Below are 14,758 nucleotides of genomic sequence, written 5' to 3'. Positions count from 1 at the left end.
GCATAGCCAAGGGCACTTTTCTGCCAAAAAGACACATGATATCATCGAAAGGACGTATTTCATTCCCATGATCAAAGACAAAGCAGATCGAATCGTCGAGAGTTGCATCAGATGCATTATCGTAAATGCCAAAGTGGGCAAGATAGAGGGATTTCTAACTACAATTGACAAAGGCTATTTACCTTTCATTACATACCACATCGACCACGTCAGGCCCATGGAAATGACGACCAAGCAATATAATCACATCCTTGTCATAGTAGACGGTTTCTCAAAATTCGTTTGGCTCTACCCAAATCGTTGCACTGGTGTAGACGAAGTTCTAAACTGTCTGGATAAACAAGCCGTACATTTTGGAAATACTTACCGCAAAGTGTCCGATAGGGGCACTGCTTTCACATCTTTCGCATTCAAGAAATACTGCAAGTCCCACAACATACAGCATCCGCTTATAGCGACAAATGTACCACGTGGAAATGGCGAAGTGGAAAGACTTAACAAGATCGTCGTAGCAATGCTAGGAAAGATGAGCTATGAAAGTCCATTAGCTTGGTATAAATACGTGGGACGAGTTCATCAAATTATCAATAGCACTAAGCAAAGAAGCACCAAGATTACGCCATTCAAGCTTTTAACTGGAGTTGCCGGCTGCCATGAACTGAAGGAGAAAATTTGAAAAGAGATAGAAAAATTGCCAAACAGCCAGAGAGAACAACAAAAGGGTAAAAGACGAAAATAAGATAGAGTTTGATTTGAAGCGGAAACAAGAAAGAGTCTATAAACTCAATGATTTGGTAGCAATCAAGAGAACTCAGTATGGTGTCGGATTAAAGCTTAAGGGGAAGTTTTTAGGGCCCTACAAGTTTGTTGCAGTCAAGGATCATGGGCGCTACGAAGTAGAACGTATGGGCGACTCAGAGCAGGTTAAGTTAAATGGCAACTCTTAATCAGTTCGCCATCTAAAATCCTCGATAAAGTACTCGATTCTAAAAAAAGCCGCCGGTACCTGCACGAGTGAGCGGGGAGTCGTCTTTTAGCGGTCGTGAAGACAACAATACAATTCATGTGATATAAAAAGGACTCTGTAAAATTTGTTTAAGAACTTCTATGTTTAAACTTTATCCCATAAATGACGGCTTAAAAACAGTGAGTCCACCGGGGGCGCCAATGTTTGATCACAGAGCAGGAGAGAATATGCAACTACACGAACCTAATGAATAAAATAAAAAGATAGCTTATCCGTCATCTGGGTAAACAGTGCTTTTATTTCAAAATCTTTTCAATTCAACAATGTTACCATTTATTATTCTTCAGATCTTACTCAATGTAATACATAGGTATTTTAGTGCACTCTTAAACTAGTATTTTATAGAATCTAGTATTTTGTAGTGTTTTTAGTATGATCGTTGCTTGCCGCCTCGATGGGGGTAAATTATTAGCGATGTCAGCTGTGCTACGTCCGTGCTCGCAGCTATCGATACTCACACATCATAACAAATCACCTAATCAATAAAAATATGATGAAAAGACCAAACACCTTTAATGAACAACACATATTCTACACAATTATTTTTATTTCGTATATTTTTATACCCGTTACTCCTAAAGTAAATGGGTATACTAGTTTCGTCGGAAAGTATGTAACAGGCAGAAGGAAGCGTTATTATTATTATTATTGTTTATTGTTTTAGGCTTCCTAACGCTACAAGTTTTAAAACTTATAAATTACAGCGCTAGTCACAACTGGTAAACATATTTAAATTTGGACAACATTGGTTCTTAAATCTAATGACATACATTGTTACATTTATTGTTGAACATTTAGATAAATAGAAATGAAGTTAAATCGAAATTAAAAAACTAAGGAAAAGGTTTTGGGGATAAGTCGCAATGTTAAAATAGGATAATATACCTTATAGTAGACTAGAACTGCTATTTTTTAGGTGTGAGAGAAGTTTTGTCTTAAATAGTGTTGCGCTCCTAGTTTCTTTTATGTAGTTGGGAAGCTCGTTCCACGTTCTAATCGCATTTATAAAAAATTGTCTATTTGAAAGCAGAAACCTGTGTCGGATGCAGATAATATTCTTTGTTCTTGTAGATCTGGAGAATTGTAATTTTTCAAATAAGTACGATGGCTCCCTGGTGTATATAACTTTGTGTAAAAAGATTATTGTTCTACTTTTCATATAATCTGCCAAGCTTATATCAAATATCTTGTAGGAAAATTGAGTTACATGGTCAGATCTATGCAAATTAAATATAAAACGCGCAATACTGTTGTATGCTATTTTCAGCTTATGTTGACTTGCTACATCACAATTTGCATAGATCTCTAGACCATAAAAGAGTGTGGGTATTAGAAGACGCACACTAACAGGTAAGGAACATTTAACTAGTGACAAGGATCTTATTAGTCCGTATGTTTTGCCTACAGCTTTGTTTACGTGGTCATTCCAGTTCAAGGTTCTGTTAAATGTGATACCCAAATTATTGGCGGTTTCCACGTACTCAATTGGTGTTTTGTTAATCATCAAGGGGAACAGTTCAATATTGCATAATTTCTTCTTAAAAATGATTAAGCACTTTGATTTCAATGGATTTATGGCTAGACCGTTGTTTTTTGCCCATTCATTTACTCTTCCAAGCTCCATTCTACAAATATCTAAACACTCACTAATTCTGTTTAAGGGACGACTAACATACATCTGAACATCATCAGCATATAAATGGACATTACATTTCGACAGCACAGAAGGAAGATCATTTATATAAAGTGTGAATAATAGTGGTCCAAGAACCGAACCCTGGGGTACACCACGCTTCAGATAGGCAAACGAAGAACAAATATTTGACGATACAACATATTGACGACGATTTTTAAGATACGAACACAAAAGTTTGACGGCAGTATTGGAGAAGAAATACAAATTTTTGAGTTTTGAGCACAGGATATCATGATTTACTGTGTAGAACGCTTTGCTGTAGTCCAGCAATAGTAAGAAGGTGACATACGAGTTGTCCGTCTGTTGGCGTATATCTTCGGTTATTTTTAAGATGGCTGAAGTGCAGCTACGATTTTTTCTAAATCCAGATTGATGGTCATTTAAGAGGCTATTGGCAGATATAAAATTATTTATTTGTGATGCGACAATATTTTCAAACACCTTCGAGAGGTACGGAAGAATAGATATCGGCCGATAATCTTTGTTTGATTTTGGTATTGGGATAATTTTGGCGGTTTTCCAGCAATCAGGGAACGTAGGCGTGGTAAGAGCCGTGTTAAATGTGTGCGTAAGGTATGGGATAAGTTTAGGAAGTAGAATTTTTATAAATTTAGGATGAATGTCGTCAGGTCCAATTGCGTTAGACTTAATTTTAAGAATATTATCTAAAACATCACATTGGTCAACACACATAAATCTAAACCTAGTATCACAGATGTTTTCAGGTACTGAATTCAGGTACGTGTTGGTTGTGACCTCTGGAACTTGGCATTTTGCTAATTTAAGGTTGAGTTCATCTATGTCAACATCTAGTTCCTGTGATGTCTTTTGTTTACCTATCCCTAGAGTTTTAATGTGTTTCCATGTTTGACTCGAAGAGGTTGAGTTTTTAAATTTTTGGCTAAAAAAGTTTGATTTTGCAGAGTCGATTAGTTTGGTAACCGTTTTTCTCAGAGATACAAACATGCTGTGGTGTTGCGGTGTTTTGTATCTTTTCCACTTCTGGTATGCTTCATTTCGTTTTATAATTGCCAATTTTATATTATTAGTAAACCATGGTTTTTCGGGCGGTCGAATTGTTTTACTTTTAACTGGGACAAAACTATCGTATAAGTGGCTAATATTATGTTGTAGAAGTTTAAGTTGACGATCGACTGTTGGAAGACTGTAAATATTGTTCCATACACACAGGTCAAATGCTTCGTTCAACAGTATGTAATTAATATTATTAAAGTCACGATAAAATATTGTATGGTCCGTGTAGTTTAGGTCAAAGTTATAGGTCAGGTATATAAGGTCATGTTTTGAAAAGGACGGAACGATTAGCTGATCATACAAACATATTTTATTCCGACCCCATAAAGTATATATATTCTTGATCAGGATCACTAGCCGAGTCGATCTAGCCATATCCGTCTGTCCGTATGAACGCTGAGATCTCGGAAACTATTAGAGCGACAATACTAGGATTAGGCACGCAGGTTCCCGAGATTCCTGCTCAGCGCAAGATTGCTTCAGCAAGGTGCCACGCCCACTCTTACGCCCACAAACCGCCCAAAACTGTGGCTCCTACAGTTTTGATACTAGAATAAAAATTTAAACTAAAATTTAGTGTTCTTATAAATACCTATTGATAGATCCAAAAAAAAAATTAGCACGCCCACTTTAACGTCCACAAACCGACCACAAACAGCCCACAAACTTAAAAAAATCGTACATATGAACGCGGATATCTCGGAAACTATCAAAGAAAGAGAATTGGGATCCCAGATTTAGATTCCGTAGCCTTGTACGCAGCGCATATTTTTTACGCGAAAACCGCCGTCCAAGCCTGTGGCGCCCACAGTTTTCATGCTAGATAAAAAATTTTAACTGTTGTAACGAACTGATATTGTAGGTCTGCTCGCTACGAGATTCGTGCGGCTAGCTCAGAAGATTGTGTGTTCGTCCCACCAAATTTATATGACGTGATTGCCCGTAGATCAGTGAGAAAACAAAGTGTTCAAATGGTAACAGTGGGATTTATTCTCGTGGTATTGGTACAGCGGGTGTGTGGCTATGCTGGTTTCTGTATCTCCTTGTTCTGGTTCCGCCGGCTGCTGGTGCTCCTCCTTCTGGCTTCTCGACGCGTTGACTCGTCCTCCTCTGGATCCTGGGTCTCGGGACGCTCGTAGTGGCCGCCTCTGCTTGCTTGCCGACGCGTTGCCTCGGGGTCGCTTGTAGCGCCTTAGACCCGCAGAGAGTTCGGCCTTGTGGGCTTAGGGAAGCGTCACCGTTCTCAGACTAGGGTGAACAAGCTTTGCTCTCCAGGCTGACGCCTTTCGAGGCAATACCTGTCCCTTGCTCTGTCCCGGACGGTCCCGCTAGGTTCTTGCTCAGTTCGCGCTGACAGTCAAGGCTGCCGCCCGGAGGCTGTCTAGCGGTTCACTTCGCTTTACGCCTAGCGCCTCCAAGCACCGTTATTTCCCTTTTGCGCACGGCCCGCTGGATCTCTCCACTCTGGGTCCAAAGTCCGTGCCTCCTGGATGACCCACTTCTCCTTCACGTACCGCTTCCAATAGATGTTCCGCCCACTGCTGCCGTTCCGCTGATTCCAGTGCCGCTTGTGGCACGCCTGTGTGCCGCTCCACTGCCGAGATGTGGCACTTCCGGTCCAAAGTTCACGGGAGAGTCCAAAGTCCAGTGGAGTTCCGTTATCCCCTTCTGCATACGGCACTCTTGCTCTGCCCGCGAAGTCTCCATTCTCTCTCGATCTCCATCCTTGGTCTCCAATCTCTCTCGCTCTCCTTCATTGGTCTCCAAACTCTCTCGCTCTCCATCCTTGGTCTCCAATCTCTCTCGCTCTCCTTCATTGGTCTCCAAACTCTCTCGCTCTCCTTCGTTGGTCTCCAACCTCTCTCGATCTCCTTCATTGGTCTCCAAACTCTCTCGCTCTCCTCGCCGCGCCGTTACTACGCGAATTCGCCGCGTATCTGGTAAGCGGCCGGCCATCTGCTGCTGGTTCTATTTGTGGGGAGTTATTCAACTCCTCACATTCCCCCCTTACTTCGGGAAACATTTAAGACTGGTTCCTACTCTCCGGCGTTTCCTTGCTTATCCTAGCCTTTGAGTCCTTGTGATTCCCGCGGCGCTCCCTCGTTGCTCCCTCGATGCTCCCTCGACGCTCTTAACTCCCTTGAGTTTCTACAGCGGGGGTCATCCGCCTCGTAGCAACTTTAAATCTCCCGCGCCGATATTTCCTGTGTTCCCACTGGGACATCGATACTCCTGGGCTATCGATCCCCAGCTCGCTGCTCATTGCTGCGTCTCACTCCTTTCCATGTTTCCTCCGCCTGGTCACACCATTCGTGCGTGATCGATATTTATTCGCATATCGATACCGACGGTGCGGCGTTGCCACCTGCTCGTTTGCGATATTTCCACCTTGGCCGATATTTCCATTGTCGTGTGCCCATCGATCGCACTATCGTCCAGTGCCAATCGATCGCCTATCGAGGCGCCCCCTTCCCTGGCTCGTGGTGATTTTGCAATTTTTCATGGGTAAGTTCCTTTTACATTTCCTCTACTCCTTCTCATCTTATCCTTCTCTCTCCTTTCGTCCTCTCTCGCCCTTCACTCGTCCTCTATCGGCTGCATCGGACTCCATATTGGCAGCTCTCGAGAGCGGGTGCGGAGAGGACTTCGCATTCACTTTGCAACCGGGACAGCAGGTAAGTAATTGGCGTTCATTTCTTCTTCCTGGACTAAGACCATTCGACTTACAGGTTGCTGGAGTGGCCCATGCATGCCCCGTTCTTCTTCCAGCCACCCCAAACAAACTCTGAGCCCCGTACCCCTTCTCTTGTTGTTTTGGAAAACCCTTGTGTTGTTTTGTGATTTTTTTTCATTTATTGTGCGAAAACCCGGATGCCCGCGACTCCGAGCCTCACCCGGTATCTCCTCCCGCCATCGCAGACCAGGACGCACCGCCTGCCGCCCTTCCGCCGTGCCGTCGCGACCGCGGGTGCTTCCTCAATGCCCACCGGCCACTCGCTCCTGGCGACCTCGCGCCAACCGCCTTCCTCCGGCGCCGATACCTGCCGCATGAACTGCGGCCGCGGGCGCGTTGATCCGGGCGTCGAATTTTTTCGTTGTAGTGGAGGCCTTTGGGTGGCCGGTGGCTCGGGCCACACCCATGGTCCTTTCTCCGGTGACTCCGCCTCCCCCGTCGTTGCCGTCGTCGCCGGTGTTGGCGGGCCCGTGCTTGGTGTCGGCGGGACCCATGCATCCTGTCGGCTCCTCGTCCGGGGGTCTCGAGGGTTCACCTTCGGTGCCCCCTCCTCCCATATCCTGGGCACCTCCGTCGTCGGTCCTGTCGCGGGCCCCTCGGGCCACGTCCACGTCACCGTCTGCTGCCGCCACCGCATACCCTCGGCCTCGAACGCCCGTGTGCTGTGGCTCACGTGCGCGGCCGGCACCTCCGTCCGCACCACCGACGGCTCGTCCGCCCTTGCCTGGTGGACGTCCTCCTCCTCCGGTTGCGGCATCGGCCGCGCGGTCGACTCCTCGCTCGGCGTCTGCTCCTCAGGTCGTCGTGGCTCCGTGTATCGCGGCGTGGGTGGCCGGGCCGGCCTCCACGGCGGCGTGGCCAACGGTGCTCCATCGTCGCCGTCCGTGAGCCACTCCCCCTCGTAGCGGGGAGTGGGTGGCACCTCGGGTAACCACCGCGGAGGGGATGGCGCGCGTGGTTCGTCCTCGTCCTCGTCCCTCGGGCTGCGTTCCTCGGCCGCGTATCTGGGGGTGAGTGGCACCTCCCACGCGTCCTCCACCTGTGCCTCCCACAGCCGTCGCTCTTCTTCTTCCGCCTCTCGCAAGCGGGCATGCCACCGCGCCGCCGCCGCCTCGTGGTCCTGCCGCAGCCGCGCCTGCCTTCTCGCCTCCTCCTCCGTCGACCGTTGCTGCTCCTCGTCCGACGGCTCCCGGTCTCGGAACCGCTTCCGAGACTCCTCGGTGGCCCGACAGACCGCCTCCGAGTGGCTCCTCGGGAGTTCCTCTCCTCCGACGTCCGTCGTCCCGCGCGGTATCCGACCGCCCGCCGCCGCCTTCCGGAGTCGCCACTCTCTCTCCTCGACTGCGGGATCGCCGATCACCTCCACGTCGCTGTCGTCGCTCACCGTGGGTTCCGGTGCGGAGTCCTCGCCTCGAGTCCGCTCCAGGGCCCGCCGCGGAGCTCGGGTAGGCCGGGTCTCCGACCATCCTTGCCCCGGGCGAGGTTCCTGGAGGGCCGCCATCCTCCTGCGTGTTTCGCCTCTGGTGACGCGTGTGCTCATGATGATGTTCTGAATTTTAGTGCTCGACCGTCACCAGGCTCCCCATACATGAAACCTCGGTTGCGCGCCTTCCTTTTGCCCGATACCGTTATGTCCTTTCTTTGGGCGCTCGCTCTCTTACGGTACAGCTCTCTTTGCTGTACCGTCTTCCCCCTTTCTTCGTAAACCACATGTTGTATTCCCTCAGATCACCGTGGCCCTCTGGATGCTGCGGTGCGTTGTACCTCCCGGTTCCGTAATTGACTTGATCACCTTTGGTGAGTATTCTTGGAAGTTGTCCTTGGGCCTACACCTTGCTTCGGGGCGTTCCTGGTTGGTATCCTTGGTGTCCTTGGGTTATTATTGGGGTATCCTTGAGGTGTCTTTCGAGTCCTATTGGGGATCCTTAGGTATCCTTGGGGATCGTTGGGCTATCCCTAGTGTATCCTTTGGGTGTCCTTTGGGTACACTTAGAGGTATTGTTGGGGCGTCCTTCGGGTATAGTTTGGGAACACTTAGGGTATCCTTCGGGTATAGTTTGGGCACACTTAGGGTATCCTTCGGGTGTCCTTTGGGTATCCTTTAGAGGTGTTGTTGGGGTGTTCTTTGGGTATATTTCGGTCACACTTAGGGTATCCTTCGGGGTCCTTTGGGTACGTGATGTGCTTTCGCTACTGTTTTGTCGACCTTGTCCGTTTCCTTCCCGCTTGGCCTAAACCCGGATGACTCTGGCAACTGCCCGACGCTGAATCCTGATGCCTTGCGGTTGGATCCCTACATGTTACCCGTGTCTTTGTGTCGTCCTCGTAAGTGTCCCTTCTGCCTGGCGTAAACGCGGATGACTCTGGCCACTGCCCGACGCTGAATCCTGATGCCTTGCGGTTGGATCCCCATCCATCCTTATCCACGTCCTTGTGACCTATCCTTGTAATTATCCTTTCTGCGTGGCGTGTGGATGACTCTCGCTTAGGCCTGACGCTGAATCCTGATGCCTTGCGGTTGGATCCCCATCCATCCTTATCCACGTCCTTGTGACCTATCCTTGTAATTGTCCTTTCTGCGTGGCGTGTGGATGACTCTCGCTTAGGCCTGACGCTGAATCCTGATGCCTCGCGGTTGGATCCCCATCCATCCTTATCCACGTCCTTGTGACCTATCCTTGTAATTGTCCTTTCTGCGTGGCGTGTGGATGACTCTCGCTTAGGCCTGACGCTGAATCCTGATGCCTTGCGGTTGGATCCCCATCCATCCTTATCCACGTCCTTGTGACCTATCCTTGTAATTGTCCTTTCTGCGTGGCGTGTGGATGACTCTCGCTTAGGCCTGACGCTGAATCTTGATGCCTCGCGGTTGGATCCCCATTCATCCTTGTCCACGTCCTTGTGACCTATCCTTGTAATTGTCCTTTCTGCGTGGCGTGTGGATGACTCTCGCTTAGGCCTGACGCTGAATCCTGATGCCTTGTAGACTGGATCAATGTGAAATCCTTATCCATGTCCTTGTGACCTATCCTTATGGTTGATCTTTCTGCGTGGCTTGTGGATGACTCTCGCTTAGGCCTGACGCATAATCCTGTAGCCTCGCAGTCTGGATCGACGTGAAATCCTTATCCATGTCCTTGCGACCTATCCTTATGGTTGATCTTTCTGCGTGGCTTGTGGATGACTCTCGCTTAGGCCTGACGCATAATCCTGTAGCCTCGCAGTCTGGATCAACGTGAAATCCTTCTCCATGTCCTTGTGCTACGCTGACTGTCCTTTCCGTGTGGCGTATTGATGACTCTCGCTTCGGCCTGACGCCTAATCCTGTCGCCTCGTACCTGACGTTTCTGCTGTCTGCTCGTTTTGTTGTTGTTTGAGCTCGCCAACGTGAACTGTCCTTTCTTTTTTCGACTGTGTGTGGCGAATTTTGCAGATCACTGGAGAGACGAAATCTACCACCTGGTAAGGGCCATCGTACCTCGGGGCTAGTTTTGCAGCGAATCCTTCTGCCGCTTTGGACAGGTGATGTTCCTTGGCCCACACTATATCGCCCACCGCTGGTGACCACTGTCTCCTTCTCAGATTGTAGTGTCTGGCTTGGTCCTGGGACGCCTTTTCCATATTTCGCCGCACGATCTCGAATACCTCTCTTAGTTTGTTGGCATTTTCCTCAGGGGTCTCCGTAGCTCGTCCGGTTCCTAGGGTTTCCTTATCGTATAGGCTGCTGGGTAGACGTGGTTCCCTTCCCTGGGTAAGAAACGCCGGTGTATGGCCGGTGGATTCCGATGTGCTCGTGTTCACTGCTAGCATAATCTCCGGCCACTTCTCGTCCCAGTTTCTCTGGTCCTGCCCTGCGAACTGGGCAATCATGGTCTTGACCGTTCTGTTTGCTCGTTCGGTTGGATTCTCTTGTGGTGTGTATGGCGCGGTGAATTGTTGACTGATACCCATCTCAGCCAGGAAATTTTTAAATATGCTGCTTGCAAACTGTACTCCATTGTCCGTTATGACCACCTTCGGGACCCCGTACCTTGCGATTATGCGCTCCCTAAATGCCTTTTTGAGCGACTCTGCCGTCGCACTGCGTAGGGGCACCAGTTCCGTCCATTTCGAAAACCTGTCTATCATGACCAGCAGCATTTGGTTCCCGTGCTTAGATCTTGGTAGTGGTAGTAGTATGCATGCCTGGCCAGTAGTATCGGGCTGCCAACCGTGCAATTGTCCTTCGGCTTCCTACGTGTCCCGCGGACGGTGCGTCGTGGTTTTCCCTCAACACTGTTTCTCGTAGCGACTTCGGGACGCACATCTTCCATGACGCGACGTCTTCACTGCCTGCTCGGTGAGGTATGTTTCTGTACAGTGTCTCACCATCCATAACATAGTCCGGGTACTTCTGCGGTTGGGTCCTTATCTTTTCGCCCATGTCTTTGATCCAGCTGCACCCTCCTGAAGCTGTAGTTGCTGATGCCTCCTTTAAACCTCGTAGTGTTTCCGGTAGTGGTGGTCTCGATAATGCGTCGGCCACCACGTTTAGCTGGCCCTTTCTGTACGCTATCTCAAAGTCGTACTGTTGTAGCTCCAGGGCCCATCTGGCGATCCTTCCTGAAGGGCTTTCGATGCTGTTGAGCCACTTCAGGGCCATGTGGTCGGTTACTACCTTAAAGTGGTAACCTTCCAGATATGGCCTGAGCTTCCGGATCGCCCAGACGATCGCCAAGCACTCCTTCTCCGTTGTCGAGTAGTTCTTTTCCGCGCCGTTCAGTGTTCGGCTCGAGTAGGAGATTACTCTTTCGCCCTTTTCGGTGTCCTGGGTCAGTATCGCTCCGATGCCGTAGTCGCTGGCGTCTGTTTGCAGGATGAAAGTTCTACTGAAGTCCGGGCATGCTAGCACTGGATCTGCCACGAGTCTTGCCTTAACATCCTCAAACGCCATCTGGTGCTCTGGTGTCCACTCCCACTTACTGCCTTTTGCGCAGCAGGTCGTTCAGGGGTTTGACGATTCTGGAAAAATCTGGTACAAACCGGCGGTACCACGACGCCACTCCTAGGTATTGCCGGAGCTCTTTGACAGTCGATGGCGGTTCTAGTTCGGCGATGGCGGCTACTTTTTCTGGATCTGTTCCTATTCCCTCGCTAGTCACTCGATGACCCAGGTACAGCAGCTCCTTTTTGAAGAATTGGCATTTTTCTGGATTCAGCCTCAGATTTGCCTCCTTTAGACGCCGGAACACTTCCCTCAGGTTTCTTTTGTGTTCTTCCAGCGTGCGACCGATCACTATTATGTCATCCTGGTAAGCGAATGCGTGAGGTGACATCTCGGGGCCAATTACTTGGTCCAAGACTCGCTGAAACGTTGCCGACGCCGAGTGAAGTCCGAACGGCATTACCCTCCACTGAAACAGACCTTTGCCTGGTACCGTAAATGCTGTATATTGCCTGCTACTTTCTTCCAGTGGGATCTGCCAGTATCCATCCTTCAGGTCCAAACTGCTGATGAACCGCGCTTCTCTTAGTTGATCTAGGATGTAGTTTATGCGGGGCATTGGGTAGGCATCCTTCACTGACTTCGCGTTGATCTGCCTGAAGTCGACACACAGTCTCCACTTGCCTGTCTTCTTTTTCACCATCACGATGGGGGAGCTGTATGGGCTCTTTGAATGCTCTATGAACCCCATTTGGAGAAGCTCGTCCACCTTTGCGTTGATTTCCCCTTGAATTTTTGGGTTCTTTGGGTAGTATCTCTGCTTGATTGGCTTGTCGTCCTTCATTTTGATCTGGTGTTCTGCCATATTCGATGTTCCCGACATTGTGCTGAAGTCTGCCAGCTCTGTTTCAAGGAACGCTGTAGTATCGTCCAACTCGTTTACTTGTTGAACGACTGCTACTGATAGCTTCTCCTCGAGCCATCCATTGTGTCGGTTCCTGGCTGGTATTATTATTTCGTGTCCAGCACACCTTATCTCGGTTCCGACTTGTTTCAGGAAGTTCCATCCCAACACTAATGGATCCACTACCCCGGGTAAAATCAACAGGCTCATGGTCACTTGTTTGTTGCCGAATTTGACCTCCACCTCGAGCTGCGCATTAATTCCGCCGCACCTTCCATCTGCCAACCTAACTTGCCGTCTCGTCCTGGTAATCTTTCCTAGAGCAGCAATATTGTCCGCCAATTCTTCGCTAACGAAGCTTGCCGTTGCTCCGGTGTCGATTGTGGCTTTGTAGCTTTTCCCACCAATCATCACAGCTGCGGACAACTGCTGCTCCTCCTCGATTAGCTCGCCCGTTAGTTTGGAGAGGTGGCATTGTGCGATCCCCGCTCGCCTCTCTGCGGCTGAGATCGCTGGCCATTTCCCGATCGTTGGCAGCAATCGACGCTCCTAACACCCACCTTGCCGCATATCCAGCAAAACAGCAGCCGCTGGTTACGACATCCTCTAGCCCAGTGTCCGTTCCCACCGCATTTCCGACAGGCCTCCTGCGGGTCTGTGATATAGGTGGCATCTTGTGGCCTCTGTGTGTTGCTTGGCGGCCTCCACAAGGTATTGTTTGGCTGTCTCTGTTGCTGTGGGGGTGGTGCCCAATGGCCTCCGCGTGGTGCGTCTGTTGCCTGCTGTCGTCTGGCTTGGTGTGGTGGTGACCATTGGCCGTTTCCTCGTGTGTCCTGGTTATCTTCCTCCTCACATCTCCTGCATGTCACCTGTGTTGGTGACGCCGACTTTGTCTTTGAGAACTTGTTCTCCTGTGCGAAGACTTCCCGTTCCTTTTCAAGTTCTTCGTACTCATCGGCTAGGATCATTAGCGTGTCCAGGTCCGACACTTTGTATGCTCTTAAGAACATTCGTAGGCTTGGGGTGCAGTTCTATTTAATGACCCTTAACGTCTCTTTCGTAGAATAGTTAAGTGGCCTCACCATCGTCTGCATGTCGATCATGTAGTCCTTGAACGACTCGCTGAAGCCTTGCTTCCTTTGCCGGACCTGGTCCGCCAGCCTGGTGAAGAAGTCTCTTGGCAGGAAATATGTGTGGAAGCTTTCAATGAATTCTGCCCATGTTCTCCATTGCTTATTGTTGGCGATGAACCATTTCAAGGCCCTTCCTTTTAGCAACTCCGGCATTGCTCGAGGGATCATATCAAGCTCCAAACCGTACGTGTTGGCGGACCATTCTACCTGCTCCAGGAACTCGAATGGTTTTTCCGCCCCGTCGAACCTGAACGACCATTCGCGGACCTGCTTAGCGACCTTTGCATAGTCCGACTGGCTTGGTCTCGGGATCAGCGCTGCTGCTTTCTTTTCTTGGCTTGACTCTCTCCTGTGGGCCTCTTTCTGTATGTTGTCAACGCTCAGGCTTGCCACCAGGTTGTTCCCTTCAGTGTTCGTTAACGTAATGCTTGGGCCGGCTCTGTCGTAGTATGTCGCCTCTAGCTCGGCCCAGATGTCGACGAGTTGTGGATCGTTCTCTGTTTCGGAGTAGTATTCCGATAGTGCCTTCCTCATGTCGTCTAGCCTGCCCTCCAGGGCGACGTTGAGCCTCTGTGCGACATGGGCGAAGTCTTCCTTCTTGAGGCGGTAAATCCACTTCTTTCCCATTTTTACTGTGCTGTTCTCACTGTTGGGACAATCACGTTGGGCGCCAGATGTAACGAACTGATTTTGTAGGTCTGCTCGCTACGAGATTCGTGCGGCTAGCTCAGAAGATTGTGTGTTCGTCCCACCAAATTTATATGACGTGATTGCCCGTAGATCAGTGAGAAAACAAAGTGTTCAAATGGTAACAGTGGGATTTATTCTCGTGGTATTGGTACAGCGGGTGTGTGGCTATGCTGGTTTCTGTATCTCCTTGTTCTGGTTCCGCCGGCTGCTGGTGCTCCTCCTTCTGGCTTCTCGACGCGTTGACTCGTCCTCCTCTGGATCCTGGGTCTCGGGACGCTCGTAGTGGCCGCCTCTGCTTGCTTGCCGATGCGTTGCCTCGGGGTCGCTTGTAGCGCCTTAGACCCGCAGAGAGTTCGGCCTTGTGGGCTTAGGGAAGCGTCACCGTTCTCAGACTAGGGTGAACAAGCTTTGCTCTCCAGGCTGACGCCTTTCGAGGCAATACCTGTCCCTTGCTCTGTCCCGGACGGTCCCGCTAGGTTCTTGCTCAGTTCGCGCTGACAGTCAAGGCTGCCGCCCGGAGGCTGTCTAGCGGTTCACTTCGCTTTACGCCTAGCGCAGACGAACGTTCCACCCGGCTTCACCCTAATGCGTGACGTCCGCGACGCTCCTGCGCTC

The 14,758-nt window shown here is 49.6% G+C and overlaps 2 protein-coding genes across 2 annotated transcripts in view; both read right to left on the bottom strand.

Annotated features, from left to right (window-relative positions):
- Window positions 1-4,626: 4,626 nt before the first annotated feature.
- The window catches only part of LOC139354143 (protein enabled homolog), a 295,110-nt gene continuing 284,978 nt past the window's right edge, over window positions 4,627-14,758 (bottom strand). Inside the window, exon 2 of the mRNA XM_070998407.1 lies at window positions 4,627-6,023. Within this exon, the coding sequence (XP_070854508.1) occupies window positions 5,265-5,714 (450 nt within the window). The 5' untranslated portion in view covers window positions 5,715-6,023 and the 3' untranslated portion in view covers window positions 4,627-5,264. The remainder of the gene's footprint in view (window positions 6,024-14,758) is intronic.
- On the bottom strand, window positions 6,611-7,993 carry LOC139354320 (fibrous sheath CABYR-binding protein-like). The gene has a single exon (XM_070998543.1). The coding sequence runs from the start codon at window positions 7,991-7,993 to the stop codon at window positions 6,611-6,613; it is 1,383 nt and encodes a 460-aa protein (XP_070854644.1).

Source organism: Drosophila suzukii (assembly GCF_043229965.1).
Source record: "Drosophila suzukii chromosome 2 unlocalized genomic scaffold, CBGP_Dsuzu_IsoJpt1.0 scf_2c, whole genome shotgun sequence".
Taxonomy (NCBI): domain Eukaryota; kingdom Metazoa; phylum Arthropoda; class Insecta; order Diptera; family Drosophilidae; genus Drosophila; species Drosophila suzukii.
This window is presented reverse-complemented; position numbering and strand designations above follow the sequence as displayed.

Coding starts and splice junctions, on each gene's coding strand:
- LOC139354320 (XM_070998543.1), bottom strand. CDS start 7,993: ATGGCGGCCCTCCAGGAACCTCGCCCGGGGCAAGGATGGTCGGAGACC.